Genomic DNA, 16,433 nt, shown 5'->3' on the forward strand with positions numbered 1-16,433 from the left:
CCATGCACGTGCTTTACTCTCTCAAGTATTTAGAACAAGTTGGCACTTCTTATAAGAAGCCACTTTCGTTTAAAGTTCATCTGACCAGGCAACGTTTTGAAAATCATATTTGTGTTTAGACACGTGCATGGTCAGATTCGATTTTAAAATATTTACCATTTCACAAGTGAACGCCTGATCACTTGGGCATAAATAGGCCTTAGCTACATCATCCATAGTTTAATGTAATAGTATCTTTGTAATAGCAATGTCTAACAAACATCACTTGGGGCGAAACTCGCGTAAACCACTTAGAACCATCCTTAATATGTCACATTTTCATCTCAAATCCTAAATTCCCTGCAAAGATTTCACGATATTTATACCTGGCGAGTTACTGGAAAATATCAATAGGATTTTAACAAAACCCTAGATTAAGCCTATAGATATAAAAAGTATTTTCGGGGGAGTGAAGATAAAGGCCCTACCAGCAGCTGACCGAGTTCAAATCCCAGTTAAACCTGTCAAATTTGACCGATGAAAACGTTGATATTTATCAGACTTTTTTTTATATAAAAATTCTTGTTGAAATTGAACATTGAGATGCAAATTACTTTCTATTCGAGGAAGTTTCTTGAATCACGGAAATAAGAATGATTTCTTGATCTATTTTCTAGTCCCCATTATTTTTATTGTCCTGAATAACATGGTTCTTGATGAAATGTATCGATGCATTATGCATTGATCTTTCTGCGTGTTAAAAGCCAAGGTCCATATTTAGGACATCACCGCGTTGGTCATAGGCTTAAGAAAACCATGTAAATGACACTGTTGTTAGTACGGTTCCACTAGTGATTCTCCATATAGTCAGTGAAAAATTGAAGGTCTACGTCTGAAAGAAGAGTTCAACCCTTGATGTAACGAAACGTATAAGACAAAGTTCCCTGAGTAAATTCGTGTGAATGGAATTATACATTTTAGTTTCACTGTATTTTGGTACTTAAATAAAGGCCTAGATGCTATTCCTTTAGTAGAATTTCTTGCACTTAATAATTATAGTTTTAAAAGTTTAATTGCCAAGTATAACGAAAATGTTCATTGACACCTATCTCATTCGAAACGCCAAAGCATGGCAAATAATAAGTAAATGCTATCATCACGCGAATCCTGCTTGTAATTTCGGCTAGCCCTAACCCCCTAAAGCAACAAATACATCTTAAAACACATAAGAGAAATAAATTCCAATTATAAGTTCAACTGAATATGTAATTACACTTAACTTAAGTATCCCTCGCAGCCGTATAAGCTATTTTTGTTTCTAACGAAGATTTTCGGAGCTCGAGGCCCATCAATATTCGCGAAAGACGAATTAGGAGCACCCTCGCCAAAGCGTTACCTACTCGTAGATCAAAATTTAAACGTTGCGCGACACCTGTATTGAAACTATTACGACTATAGACACATTGGCGAGAAATGCAAGAGCCATAAGCAATCATTTTATGTTGGTTAGGCTATGCGCGAAGGTCCTTTCGGTATTCTGACCATATCCCTCGAGGTGCTTTACGTGGGACAACAAAAATACAAAGACTAGTTAAAAAATCATCGAGACTAAGCGAGGGCCCCTCTTACAGTGTTTTTCATTGTATAGTTCACCATAACCATATATTCCTATTTGAAATGAACTATATACTACTAAGGCAAGGTTAATTCCCAGACACGGGGTTGCAATTTTATGCCCTTATGTGCACGGTTTTCAAAACAATATTTTCAGTTACACAGCTCGCTAATTGTCCCGATGAAACGTTTAAATATCCTTTGACATAGTTGTGAAAATGTTCGCGGTTTATTACTGTTTGGGGAGAATTGCAGATGACTCCCTACGCTGTAATTATTTCTAAATAATCACTTCAGATATTATACCGGCATAATATATAAATTTGGATCGTCGCGCTACAAGACTAAATTTGTCAGAATTGTGGACTTGGCTGTACGCAAAATAACCGAAAATTATTATTTTTTTTAATTTCACGGGCGCTCTTCTTCGTGAAAATTTATATTCGAGGATCAAGGAAGTGTATCGAATAACCAAAAAATAATTAGCTCCGTCTTACGGAACGCCATCGCAATTAACAATTCTAAGGTTTGTTGGGGGATGATTTTTAAATTCAAGTCGCGAACATGAAGCTATGTTTACCAAAATATATTGGTTGTTTATAAATATTTTACTCGGGGCAGTACAACCTTTGGTTTTGTATCATGGGATACCCTCGTGATTTCTTATCGTATATCTTATTTTAAGTTTGACAAGTTCTAATAACAAGAGACATCTGAACTACATGCAGTTGCGTTTAAAGTTCAACCTGTATAGTTCATATTGACATTTCTTGCATATTTCCAGCTTGCAACGCAGCACCGCTAGAGGCGTTGCGAGTTGGCTTACCCCTCACTTGTAGTAAACTCTGGCTCTGTCTGGCGTTGCCTGTTGGTGCTAGCGAAATAACCTAAGATATGCCTCCCCTCCTGTTTGTTGCTTTCTCTGTAAGTCATTTATGGAGTGGTCCATTACCTTCTTTCAAACATTTTGTTTCGCAGATTTTATAAGAATGTTGTTCAGGCGTGCGTAAAATCGCTTTGCAAAACTACGAAATTAAATTAAGGCGGACTCAAATGATCGTTTCTCATTTAGTTTTGAAAGGATACGCGATAGTTCTTTAACCAAGGAACAACCATTGACCTTACTGCACTTAATGATAAACCCGTTCATTCCACGCACATGAATGTTCCATATTATATGGATCGGTTTTTAGGGGTGTTATCATTCAGTTTATTTTAAGGTAAGCTTAAAGGAACAGTGACACAGAATATGATTAAATCGAAAATATTTTACCGTTAAGGTTTGAATAACGCTGATTCCGAAGATGTGACTTGTAATTTTGGTCCATGCAAAACTTCTGCACCGAATGACACGAGGTTTCTAAAGGTTTTAATTTTTTTTCTTGCACTTAATTGAGGTGCTACTATACCTTTAAGGTATTTTCTTTCTTGGCGTAGTTCACGTTCTTCTTCCGGCCACCCCCGCAAAATAAAGTTTCGTTTCGCCGGAAACGTTGCCGGCGTTCTTGACCCCGTGCTTCAACCCACGAGCCATTCGCGAGCGTCTTTCGAAAAACCTGTAAAGAAGTCCATTCCTTTCCCTCCCAACCAAACTTCTTCTTCTCAAATGTTCTTAAAACTTTTTAAAAGAAAAATACATTTAAGAGAAGCGTTAAACCCTTAAGGCTGAGCTAGTGATCATATTTAATTTTTAAAAATGAAAACAAAACTACGTATAATAATTCTAAGTTAAATTTACCATCGCGTTGATGTTTATGGTTTTTATGCCTAGTACATCATTGTACAAGTGACACATGCGCAGATGTTTATCCACCATATTCTCATAAAGATGATCAAGGGGCTAAGTACTCAGATTACCTGTATACCGATAACGGGATACAAGTAATCATTCAAGTACTATTAAGGGTTGAGTTTGTTTCCATTATGATATACAGGGCAAAAGGGTGAGTATATTTTGCTAAGATCACAGCACTAATTGCCATACAATTCATTATTAAAAACTGTAGGCATAGTTCTTGATTACACTTCGTAAAAATTTGACGTTATTACTTGCTAACCTATTAAATAAAAGGCGAACTTTTTTTTCTTTCAAGTAATAGTTACCTTCCTCCCCCTTTAAGCATTTGGTTATATTTGAAATTAGGAAAATATTTGGTTTCTATACTCTGACTCGTACAAGTCTTTTATGAATGAAAGGAAGTGGTTGAAAAGGTTATTTTTCTTTTTGAGATTTCTAGCACAAAAGGCGAATTTTACGCTAATTCGGCTCTTATTTCGTTTTTCTTGCGTAGGCATTAAGAAAATTATAAAAATTGTTTCGAACCTAGATAAGTTTATTTTTCTAAAGGATTTTGTAACCATATTTGGTTGTAGTTACATAAAAAGAGCTTCATTGAAGAGATCGATTCAAATTTAGTGAAATTAATATAAGAAGATTTTAATTCGAACTAACTAACTACGCTTTTGTTGTTCAACTTCTACACAATTCTTTTGCCTCCAAAAAAAATTGTGTATCACCCCTCAGGGACCGTATGAAATTCAACCTAAGACTATCATTATCGATGTTATGTTTTCACTACTATTACTCTCATTTTGACAGTGATAACTGTTTGACCTACGATACATTTTCTTTCGAAGATGCGATTGCAACTTTAATAGTAGGCATGTCTGAACATTTTAAACGCCAATCTTATTGTTTTTATTTTTTACACCGCAAACACTTAAGGTATAAACCTAGAACCGAATTCCGCTGTGAGCTTCCGAAACTTACCTGTAATTGGCTAGTTTCTTTAACTGAGGTCAAACAGTCTAGCCGAATACATCGAAAACAATAATTATCAAACAATCTTTACATTTAATTTGAAGAAAAGAATTGAAAACCGTTGAGTTTATACATACGTCAATAAATACGAAGTATAAAAACAACGAAGGAAATAGTATACTGACACCGTAAACAATATCAAGGAATACGGATAAGGTCACCATGACGGTGAAATGAAGAAACCGGGATTAGTGTATGAAAATGAAACCACATTCTATCTTTGACCGCAGCTCACACGTGAAGTGTAAGTTTTCTCGCGCATGTGATAAGCTATAAATTTCAATAAAAAGGTGAGCTATTCACTTAACTATGGGCAGGCACGAAGATCCTTAACGCGTTATCCAAATGACCCATTGTCTCTCGCTAAATTCATACCCAGCAATCATATTCGTTTTATTTTAAACGTTTTAAATGTATTAAGTCTCACCTTTGACCTTTCCATTCCTCATATCATCGTTATCCTACAGCGATACATCACAACAGAAAGAGGGTTAGGATTAAAGAAACAGCGGCGTTTTCGTTAACGCATTGTAAGCGCGATCATGTTGGCCATGGAGACTCTTAAGAATCGCGTATATCCTTATGGTAATTATTCCATGACTCAAATACATCATTTGGAAAAATACGAGAACCCACGCCGTACAAAAATATCTTTACCGACTATTAATTTCTAGGTGCGAAGATGAAAAAGACATAGTTTGGAGGCGGTTTTAACATTTCTTTATCCTTACCTTAAGCCTATTTATTCGTTATCTCTCCCGATAGGTTTTAGGGTTTATCCACTCGTTTTGGCCAAGGCCTATAACATTGCTTTTAGACTTGACAGAAACGTTCTCAAAAAACTTAACTCTTTTACTAAAGTTGAGGTTATTTAGTGGCCTTTTCAAAATATGGGTGGATCTCGAAAGGCGTTATGGTATTATCACTTCTCTATACTAAAATATCTAGAGCCTTTCTAAAGTTCATTTACGGGTTATATGGTTTTGGCTTTGTACGATTCTATATGTTCTACAGCAAACGGAAAAGGGTTGTAAAAGAGGCTGTTTCTAACACTAAAAGGTGTTACTAAATGTGACTTGTAATAAATAACTCACGAATTATGAGGAATTACCGCGCTTTCGTTTTGAGGTTTGTAAATCTGTAAGAATGATTACGTTTTGGGTGAGTCTAAGACCATTTTGTACAAATCTTTGTTGGAAACGAGCAATATTCAAAAAATGATGTATTAACCCCAAAAGGTTCATAGGTCGAGCAATGCAATCACATGAATTGATTAATTAAAATCATAACTTGAAACTATAGTTTTCAATAAACAACAAGACAAACCAAGAATTAACTCAAGCTACAAAGAATATGGGAACATATTTTGTAGCAAATTTTTCTCCTAATTTCTATTCTAGCTCTGGAATTTTAATATTTATTTTTTATTAGTCAAAATGATAAATTTATTTAAAAATAAATTAGATTAAAGACACACATGGTAAGGTGACCATACAATTTGAGCAAGATGAAATGTGCGAAGATGGCATTAGAGCCTTAGTCCCTGCTTATTATCCTTAGTAATATGAATGAATTCTTGATTATAACGAAGAAAAAAATGCGAAAAATGAAAATACCATCATCCTACATACGTTGAACCCCCGTTAAAAGTTCAAGTCACCATTAGTAAAGTTTGATCAAGACGAGAATTCACGTGGGCATATCCTTAACACGGGGCTAAAAAGGTATCACGACCCTTCCAATTAACAGGATGAGCTTTCAGGGTGTTTTCTCGATGCCTGATGAACCGTGATAATTAATCAAGGCCTTAACTCTACCCATAGGGAGAAGGAGACGAGAAAGAAAAAAAATTAACTAAATAAAAAATGAGATAGCATACCCCTCCGGATCGTGATATGATTAATTAGGTGGTAAATCTCTCGCGACGCCATCCTTTTAAATGTACTCGAGCGCGCGAGAAAACTTTTATTAAACGATGTCCTCCCCCTTATTAGTCAACTTCACCTCGATGGAATATTCCAGGTATGCGAATATTTAGCCGAAAAAAACCCACGGACATCAGGGTGCTTTCCAAAGGGCCTACCTTTTCTACCAAATATGATCTGCCTACATCCGTGAACTCAATTTGATAAAGTGTTACATTTTGCAGGTTCAAGGTGTGTCGGCACACAGTTTGAGCTCGTATTAATTAACTTAAGGAATGTTGCTTATGGTTCGGCTACATAAAAGTAATTTGGAGATGAGTTTTCAGTTTCTAGAGATTAAGATTAGAGTTTTTAATAGGGTTGTATTGTTTTCGTTTCCCTTGGACTATAAAGGAACCAGTCTTAACGAAAAGAATATGGTTTAAAAATACGTAATAGAATATGTAGGATCAACATTCAGAGAACATTTGATTAGGCGCTACACCTAGCTGGGGACCCGAGAACCTTCAATGACAGAATTCAACTTTAGTGCCGTGAACGCTGGTTTCAAAATATATTCCAGGTTTTCTCATGCATTGCCGCCATATTGACCAGCATGTAACAACTTACTGAAAGGGGGGGGGGGTGCTCTGTGAAAACTAAGGTGGCTAATGAAACGTTCTCAGTTCTTGTATGGCTTTCCTGAGGAAGATTAAATTTCCATGAAATTGGAGTTCACGTTTCTTTAACTGCAACAGAATCAAATGGTCGAGTCAACATGGACTAAGCGAGGAGATTAGAACAGTTCTAATTTAAAACAGCTTAAAAAGTTTAAATTGTTTGTTCAACATTTGGATAGATGGCGCACAGGGTCTCAACGTCGTCCAAATGAGCGTTTTTTTTTGAAACCGAATTATCCTCGTAGCTTTAAACGTTTTGACATTGCCATCTACATAGCCCTCTAGCTAAAAGCGTTTTTCTAAAACTCTCCCAAACTCATTCGAGGTGGGGAGATTTCGTCTTTAAACAGACGTTTAAGACTCGGTCAGTTTTAGGATTGCTTAATAATAAGGAGGGAAGCTTGCCTATAAACCTTCCGACATGCAGTATCAAAACGATGAGCTGATCTCCTCTAACTTGTCATTAAAAATTCTCCGGCTATGTTAGTTGACAGGCATCTCACCGTTACCAACCGAAGCGAGGATTAAGGTTAGGAGAAAAAAAAAGTTAAAAACACAAGGTATATATACCTGGCGGGACGGGAGATGAAAATTACGCTCCCTGTCCCTTATTTTTGACGCCGCCATTAAAAATCACCTACTGCCCTGTGGCGAAAAAATAAATCAAATTAATAGACAAGTTCGCATTGGGGAAAAGGAAAAAAATTGAAGGCCAGATGCCTGCCGTATTTAGGGTGCATGTCCTGGTATTTCACTGAATGTGAAGGCAATAAAACAGAACTTAAAAACTTCGTTGATATTCCATTTCTCATCATTTATAATTATACTAGACTAGTAAAAGGTAAGTACTAACTATAATTGGTTGTATACGAAATTCATAAAGCTTTAAGAATTCTGGGTGTTATTTTTTTTTTGGTACAATATTGTAAAAAGCTAAGAGAGAGTCAAAAATGGATACCTATGTACAATTCATACTTCTTGCTACTTTCATTTCAATTCAATTAAAGGCACCTGCAATTTCGGAGTAAAATTCTTAGTAATTCTCATTGTAGTTCCTCGAAGTCAATTGCACGTGAGCTTTACCATACTCCTGATGTAGAAGTTACCCCCCCCCCCTCGTTTTCCAACTAAGAAAACACAATGAATCTTGCTTATAAATATTTGGTAATGTTGACATTAAAGTAAAGCTTATGGTTATTTAAGCCAAAACAACAACGAATAAATAATTGATAAGCAGCGCAACACCTGCGTCTCCCTTCCCCCAACACTGGCGAAAACCTGGAACCTCACGGATGTAGAATTTTTGTTACGAAGGAGAAAGTCAGTTTAGACAGGTAATAATAGAAAAGGGAGATTTTAACCCGAGCGAAAGACGTACCATGGATGAATTAAAACGGGGTATATCGTTTAGACCTTTTCATACAGTGGAATTGAAAATATCCCAGTGGGGAATATTTGAACTTCGCTTACCAGTGAACATGTATAAGAAGGAGAATCGAAGAGACCAAATAGACCTTTTTCGACGTAGGCAACCCTCAGTATCGGGACATACAATGGGGTGCGCGTGAGAGAGAGATCGGGCTGTGCCGTTATAGTTACTTTCCCCCTGCCTCTTTGACTCTCCTTGCACGTGCTTACTGACTAAACCGCTGAAATTTTTGGTGTTGTTTAATGTAACTCCCATGGTTATTTTACTCCAAGATGCAGGTTTCTATACAACGAAGCTTAAATAAAAATCTTTAATAACAGTTATTCACGACATTGAGCTTATAAGGGGTGTGGTCGGTGCCCGCCATATTTATTTTTTATGGTGTCAAAGTTCACGGGCCTTGGTTCGATGCAAATGAGTTTTTCCCTTTCCATTTTATATATAAAGTCATTCCAAATACACCACTAAATACCATACGTTATTGATAGAGAGGAGGTGGGGGAATAAGGAGGGGAATTTTTATTCAATGGATCTTTCCTGGGAAAAATGCACACTGCCGCCTGCGGGTTTAAAGGGAGTTACGTTAAGGTATACTTACTGGGAATCGAGAGCGAATAGGGGCCCTGTTCTTTTGTATGTAAGAAAGATTGTGGGAGACGGGGGTCAAAGGAAAGGGTGGTGCTAATGGGAGATTAAAGGCACTCATTTCACGTTCCAATATAAAAGGAATTTGACGATTTAATAACTAAATAAAATGAAAATACAAAATAATTATATTAAGATATTAAACTCCCGAGTAATATTCAATCTCTAAAGTTTCGACACAAAAATATGTCGCCTTGCATTTCCATTATAATCTCAGTATCCAAAGATCCAAAAACATCTTCAGTCCTATAAGAATTATTGTACCATGATATTGAACTTAATTATAAATTAAATTCAATCACTATACCCGTGTATAAATCGACTGATGATACTCTCGGCTAATTCCGGGTTTTCATTTCGCATCTTTACGAAGTTTGGCCAAATCGTAAACATTCCAATATAGTTCCTCAAAGTGCTATTTATTCGATATTTGTGATTTTTCCTGTTTGTTATGATATTTTGAGTAATGCACATTTAACAATAAAATATTTCTTTTCAAACTCACTTGATAACTGTTTCAAAGAACACGCCTAAATCGAGATTGTCGTAGAATTTCCATAACATTTCATATAGTACAGTATCGTCGTAAGGGCTTATTGGTTTGTCCCAGAACTGAAATTAAATCAATTGGTTATTAATTAAAGTTAAAAGCTCTGAAATTTCAATTACTCCAGTTCTTACTTCCTGACGAATAGAAAGAAATTTCTTTGATTTCTCCTCATCAACAACCATAACCGGAATCTGAAGACATGACTGTATCCAGACAATCAAGACTCCATTGGGTACCAAGACCCTTTTGACTTCAGCCAAGAACCGATCCAAATCAAACCAATGTAGGGCTTGGCACACACTCACTAACTGTACACTGTTGTCTTCCAAAGGAAATACCTCGGCTGGACTTTTCCTATAGTTAAAGTTTTATCATTAACTAAACGAACCGGTCTACTAGCATATATTATTTAATTACAGGAAGTTAACGTTAGGTGGTTTAAGCGGGTCATTTCTCGCTTCATCCAATTGAGTGGCACTAAGATCAATTCCTAAAACCTTTTCAAAATACGGTGCAATAAGTCGAGTACTATTACCAGTCCCACATCCTACATCTAGAGCTGTCGAAAAACGTAGACATGCATGATCCACGGTAATACAAATTAAACAATATTCGAAATTATACCGTTCGTTAAAGGCGAAATGCACTGTTGGAATAAAGTTAAAGTGAACAAAATTCATTTAGATATGACAATGGTTAAATGAAAAAAAATAAAAATAATGGTTACTTTATCTTTTAAAAATTCGATGGCCTCAGAGATAGCGATCTCAGGTAAAGAAGTGATGTACTTCGCGTAAGCAGCTGATTGTAATTTATCAGAGAAATATTCCGCCATGGGCAAGTAGTCAACTGTAAAATTTTAAAGTAATATTCATGTTATATACACGAATATACTGCAAAGTAACTACTTTCGTTATACTTAAATATTTACTCACCTGAATTACAATTTGTATGACTAGCCTATATAAAGCCTATGGTAAAATGAAAATTAAATGCAAATATAACAAAAACGTCTCATATATATAGCAAGGACAATTTTACTTTCACTTAACAAGATAATATCTACGTGTGTGTTAACGTAGACCTCAAAAAAAATATCGCTTCATAATATTAAATCTCATGGAGATTTTGATAAAATTCCATACCAGTTTGAATACAAAATCGCAGCAACACCGCACATGGAGAGCCTTCGAAACAACACTTTAAAGCAACGTTTGGTTTAGTGTTCCTCTTGGCGATATAGCCAGAATGACCCACACAACCTATCATATAGGCTTGTTAAATGATAATGAGATCGACGAACCAGACTAATCAATAAAAAAATATTATCTATTGATAACAGTTTAATTAGCTAGTTTAGGCGATATTATATGCAGGACCATACATGATGCACGCCACGTTTGATTTGTAAGCATAAGTTCGTAACAAAGTTGACAGAGATAATAAACTATCGGAGAAAAGCGCCGAAACGCGATGACGCTGAAACAACTCTAATGACTATTCCGGTTTCATCTTCGAGGTAATAAATTGAGTGGAAGTTTGTTGGTATATCGGAAAAATGAGAAACTATAATGAACTCGCTTCGACCTTTCCTCTAACGTTTCCGTTGGCAAGGGGTGAAGAGGCGAACGATAGAAAGCTATAAGGTTGCGGCTCGGGCCATCAACTAGCTCTTGGCCGGACGTGAATGAGCGTTATAAATGAATCGGCGATCGACAGGCCCACACACGGAGCCAAGTCCTCCAAACCTATTGCGCTTTAATATACCCAATACCCGCGTGTAACACTACAATGTGGAATGGATCGCTTCAACATTTTGTCTGAAAATCCCATGTTTCATAGGTCTGACGCGTTAGATTCCTTAGATCTTCCGTAGGTTGTACCACGATTTCCAGGCAAAATAAATGATGGGTTGATCTCTTCCACACTTTACCGTCACTACGCGTTATTAAATCCACCTCTCACTGAATGAATAGACACCGTAGTAACAAACAGGCTCATATTTTGTATCAAAGTGCCAATTCAAACTCATAAATTTATATTTTTCAGTGATTTTTTTTTAGGTTTAAACTAATACAGAGGTCCGTACAATTTCAATTATTGGGCAGACACGAATTTAATTCTATCTGTAGGTCAGTAACATGTCACGAACAGATATTATGAGCATATTTCGGAATTATAATATTGTTACGCCAAAGGTCATAATATAAACTCAATTGTTTGGTAAACATTTCACGTACTTGGCGTGAGTGTTCCCTACAAAGTGTTTCGTGGGTTTTTTAAATGTAAAAGAAATTCGTAGATGTTGACGCGCTCGTTTACTCGTGGCTGTTGATAAACACTTAAAGAAAGTAATACACCCTATCGCTACCCTTTGACATCAAAGCCAAACGCCTACTGATATTTTTCTCTCAATGAAGTACAAGAGAAAAATTATTGAAAATGCCTATACCCATCAACTGAACGATCATTGAAGTAACTTCGCCGCCCAAAAATGGTATTTCAGGATTTCAAAGGGGTATACAAGAAGGTCATAATGCTAATTTACATTTTAACTACGAATTGTTTTTCAGTCCGTCTCCTTATGTAGTCTATACTAATCTAGAGCGCCTCATTAAGCCTGGCTTACGTAAACAGTGTCAAACTTATGGAACATATAAACTTATGAAACATTTATCAATTTTAAGTTGAAAAACCTAGACACCATTAACTCTCAGAAATATTGATATCGCAACCGAAACTAATCGTTACAATTCTTAGGAACCTTGGGTCGTGTTTAACTCTAACAGGAAAAAGTATCTTGCCTCGCGAAAAAAAAAGCGTGCGATATGCTAATATCCTAATCGGTTTTGAAAGAAAGCAAGAAAAAAAATACAAGAACAAATCATATAATATGACCTGCTATAACGTAACTAATTTTATTTTTTAAAACGATTTGTCTTATCCAATAGGGAGGATGAATAAATACATTAAGGCGATGTTCTCTCTACTGTCAACTCGATGTTTAAAAATTTTCAAAAACCTTTTAAAAAGGGAAGACGCAAACTTTTAATTTCATGTTTGATTTTGTCGTTAAGGATTTACCATACTAATCAATGGAGGGCCTTGTCCCTTTTCATCGGGTAAAGACTAACCAATTCCGTAAATTATCGTACAACCATCCCTTTAAACTAAACGATCAATACCGCCTTAGACAAAGTCTACGAGTAGGAATTTTTCCTAGAATAATATTCACGTTTTAAGAATGATAAATTTAACGTTCACCCATAGGTCAAATATGATTTGATCTTTACTGATTTTCGTTATAATTTTACGCTATTCGCCGCCCTATTTGATTTCAGTATTTTTGGGGGTTTCAAAATTTAATTATAGTTTCTGTATTATTGTTTAACAAGGGTTTGTACATTGTTAAGTAAAATAGGTTGTATCGATAAGGATTATTATTAAATAAAACCTCCATAACCATAATTTGAAGGAAAATATGCATATTTTAAATGTAACTTACTGTGGGTTCAATTCAGGAAAGGTTCCACGCAAAAACGAAGGACGCTAGCCAAGGTGTTATAAAAACGTTAAGGCTAAATGGTTTCACTTTTCCCGTTGTTGACACAAATGTCGGCACTAGATGTAGCTGCAACGAATGGACAGGAAACGCCAATGGTCACGCTTCTATTTCTCACTCTCTTACGGTCTGGCAGGGACTGTTTGGAAACTCGGAACCAATGTTTTGGGTTACACGCGGGAACGTGGCGTGGGAACCTAGACGCGGGAGACAATAGATTTAAACATTGTTAGGCACCCGCGAACTCTACTATATTTAATCGAAAAAGCCAAGTGAAATACGAAAATCGTGGCCTACTAAATTCTGACTTTGTTAAAAAATATGATTTTTTTACGATGTTTCCTTTTAAAAAGTAGACTTTGGATGTCTAATAATATGAAATGTCTACTGGCATTCGTTTATATCCAGGAAAAAAGATTTTATCTTGCAAATCCAATTGATTTTTGTAGAGTATCTATAGACCGAGTAGAGTAAAAAAAGACCTATTTTTAGGAAAAGAAATGATGAGTGTATAATGTTTCCCTTATTGGCTACAGGTGCTTCTCAATTTCAGTTCCGAACCTGGTTCTATGGACTAAATCCATGGGGACGTAAACCGATTGCTTAAAATAATTCTAATCGACGATGGCGGCATCACGATCATGATGCATTCCATTCCTTTTCCCAAAAATAAAAACTGGACTTGGTCGCCAGTTTTGAACTATTGACGATACTCTGACTACAGATACTCTACTTTAGAGAAGCCAAAAGAGCAAATAGATAAACTCAGAGCATGTATCCCATCACGATGCCCTAGTAAATTTAAAGTAGTCACTTTACTCTGAACTCTGGCTCTAAATCTCTAACTCTGGTTGGGCCTTGTGGTTTACGCGAGAAAAAGAAAAGCAAGTTATACTTTTGAATCTTTACCGTGCAACGTTCAAAGGGAATCTGGCATAATTTTTGATTTCTTGCACAAAACGTTTGTGTTCGATGTCTGGGTTCCCGGGCATCCGGGATTTCTGTCTCCCAGGCTTATTTTTCTCGGCACCAATTAGACTGCCAATTACTGCAAAAACTCAAGGCTCCGGATGGGCAAGATTTATATCTCACAACCCTTTGAAAAATATTTTTTACTTTTATCGCATATTTTAAAATCTAAAAGGTTAATGAAACTTTATTTGATATTTTAAAGTGAGATTTTGCTCGTTACAAGTAAAAAAATGTTAAAAATTTAAGTTAAATATAAAAATATTAATTCAAATTATAACAATTACTTATCGAGCATGGTAACGAACTACGGTCTGATTCACACTTGTAAATAGCTAAGCTCAGAAACTATATTGTCTGTATAATTTGTACATCATCATCATCAAGGGGAAAAATTTTAATAACCCCTTATGTCTGGAACGTAAAAATGAAATCGTAAAGTTTCAAAGTCCAATTTTGTTTAAGCAATTTAGCGACCACCCCATCGCGTGAATGACTGATGAAGTAGAGAAATCGTTCAACAATCTTCCAAGGCAAATGGCGAGCAACAGGGCTATGCATATATGTTTGGCGCTATACCAAGTGTCTTCGGGGAATAGGGTAATCATTAGGCTAAACCCGGCCGGCGCACGCGTCCGATCCAGAAAGCGAGAACTATTATTTAAAGCCCTAATGAAGCTGACCGGAGCATTTTTTTTCCCGACTTCATTACTCGCGCTTGGAGAAGATCTCGTGATCGAATCCAGTGGTACATATAGCTCGTTTCATCATCCATCAGGATTACGGCAAAGCCGTGGTATTCTATGGCGGTTTTCCCCGCGATATCTGGCCTTCCAAGGCCTATCTTTGGTGGCGTCACTATGGTTCCTGAGAGACAAATAAACGGGCGCCATTAGCTTGATGAGTTTGTGAATTATGCAGTGCTTTATCTCGTTGAATATGTACACGCTCGCCTCTCCAGTCGACGCTCGCGTTTAGTCTGACCAATATATATTTTGGGATTTACCAAAATGATGGAGTATGTAGGTAATGGGGAGAAAGTTACGAAAGGTTCGTGTTATTGTGTTTTCTCGTGTTTGCTACCCTAATAGAATGAAGACAAACACGCTATATGCATAAATACACCAGATGCGTATAACGTAGGACTAAATAAGCACCTACATTTTATTGCATTCCACATTGTATAGTTGTATGTTAGGGCAGTAGTATAAATTTAGTATCAAAGAATATTGCAGATACACAAGTTGTATGTTCCAAAAAGGTTGATAGAACCGAAGTACAATGAGTTCTTTGGGCGATATTGAGTCAAAAATGTTATGACTGTTATATTTTACGTATTATCCCTTAACTAAATTAACATTGTCTTTCAATTTCTTACTTTAATTTAAGGGGTCATTTGTAAAACACTCTAATCATAACTACAAAATGATGGCCTACCTAAGAGCAAAATGTAATTGAACATTTTTGACTCAAAATCACCCAAGAACACAATGTACTTCGGTTCTACCACCCTTTATGCAACATCCTGTGCACGATAACTCCCTCTAAATCAGTTCTACATGAATCTACGCATTTATTAGATAGTAACACTTGTAACAACTGGATAATTTGTTTTGGGCAAAGGTTAAAATCTTACCGAAATAAATAAAGAAAAACACACAAGCAACTACCCAGTAAATGTCAGAAACATCGCGTTTTTCCACTAGTTACATAAAATACTTTAGGTTGTTTTGAAGTAGCGTTACATAAACCCGCCTTCGCAATAATTCCGAAATCCGGTATATGATACAACGTCCAGTATGTATTTTTTTCGTGACATTAAAATTACGGATAATTTTCCAAATGTAATTTAAAGTAAAAGGGAGTTTTAAATGTTACATATAAGAGTAAGGCCCCGTTTGGAATCATATTTCAATGGGGAAATTTTTAAACGCTTTGCAACTTTGCTCCCGCGCAGATTAATCTTATTTGCGAATTCTCCCGCGCTGTAAACAGCTAGAATATGAAAGAAACAAAATGAATAAAGAGGTATAATGAGAAAGCGGTGCTTGGGAATTAATTGTGTAATGTCTAAAGCGCTTTGAGCTTTACATACATCAAGATCAAGAGCGCGCCATTAATTGCGGGGCTTCCCGCCAACTAGCCCATCATAGAGCAACCTTAGTGTAAGTAACTATAAGACGGTTACGTTCATATTCAAGCATCTATTAGCAGAGATATGCCCGGCGTGAGTTTTGTTCTCTATAACAATTCCTATCGTTACTTCTTCCCATCTTCTCC

General features: G+C 36.2%; 1 protein-coding gene across 5 annotated transcripts; it reads right to left on the reverse strand.

The window, feature by feature from the left end:
* Positions 1–9,143: 9,143 nt before the first annotated feature.
* LOC149623620 (putative methyltransferase DDB_G0268948) lies at positions 9,144–15,251 on the reverse strand. Of its 5 annotated transcripts, XM_089852654.1 has the most exons (11): positions 14,004–15,251; positions 13,128–13,381; positions 10,768–10,884; positions 10,558–10,593; positions 10,350–10,471; positions 10,247–10,268; positions 10,040–10,181; positions 9,754–9,976; positions 9,578–9,684; positions 9,380–9,514; positions 9,144–9,318 (listed from the first exon to the last, which is right to left on the reverse strand). In XM_089852654.1, exons 5-11 carry the CDS (start codon positions 10,455–10,457, stop codon positions 9,231–9,233), a joined length of 825 nt encoding a protein of 274 aa, XP_089708780.1. In that variant the 5' UTR covers positions 10,458–10,471; positions 10,558–10,593; positions 10,768–10,884; positions 13,128–13,381; positions 14,004–15,251; the 3' UTR covers positions 9,144–9,230. The 5 variants fall into 5 exon arrangements, with proteins under 5 accessions (XP_089708780.1, XP_089708781.1, XP_089708778.1 ...); XM_089852655.1 differs by lacking the exon at positions 10,768–10,884; XM_089852652.1 differs by lacking the exons at positions 10,558–10,593; positions 10,768–10,884.
* Between the last annotated feature and the right edge of the window lie 1,182 nt (positions 15,252–16,433).

The sequence above is a fragment of the Phalangium opilio genome, unplaced genomic scaffold (genome assembly GCF_054372755.1).
Source record: "Phalangium opilio isolate 3A_F unplaced genomic scaffold, DU_Popi_V2 ptg000113l_1, whole genome shotgun sequence".
NCBI lineage: Eukaryota > Metazoa > Arthropoda > Arachnida > Opiliones > Phalangiidae > Phalangium > Phalangium opilio.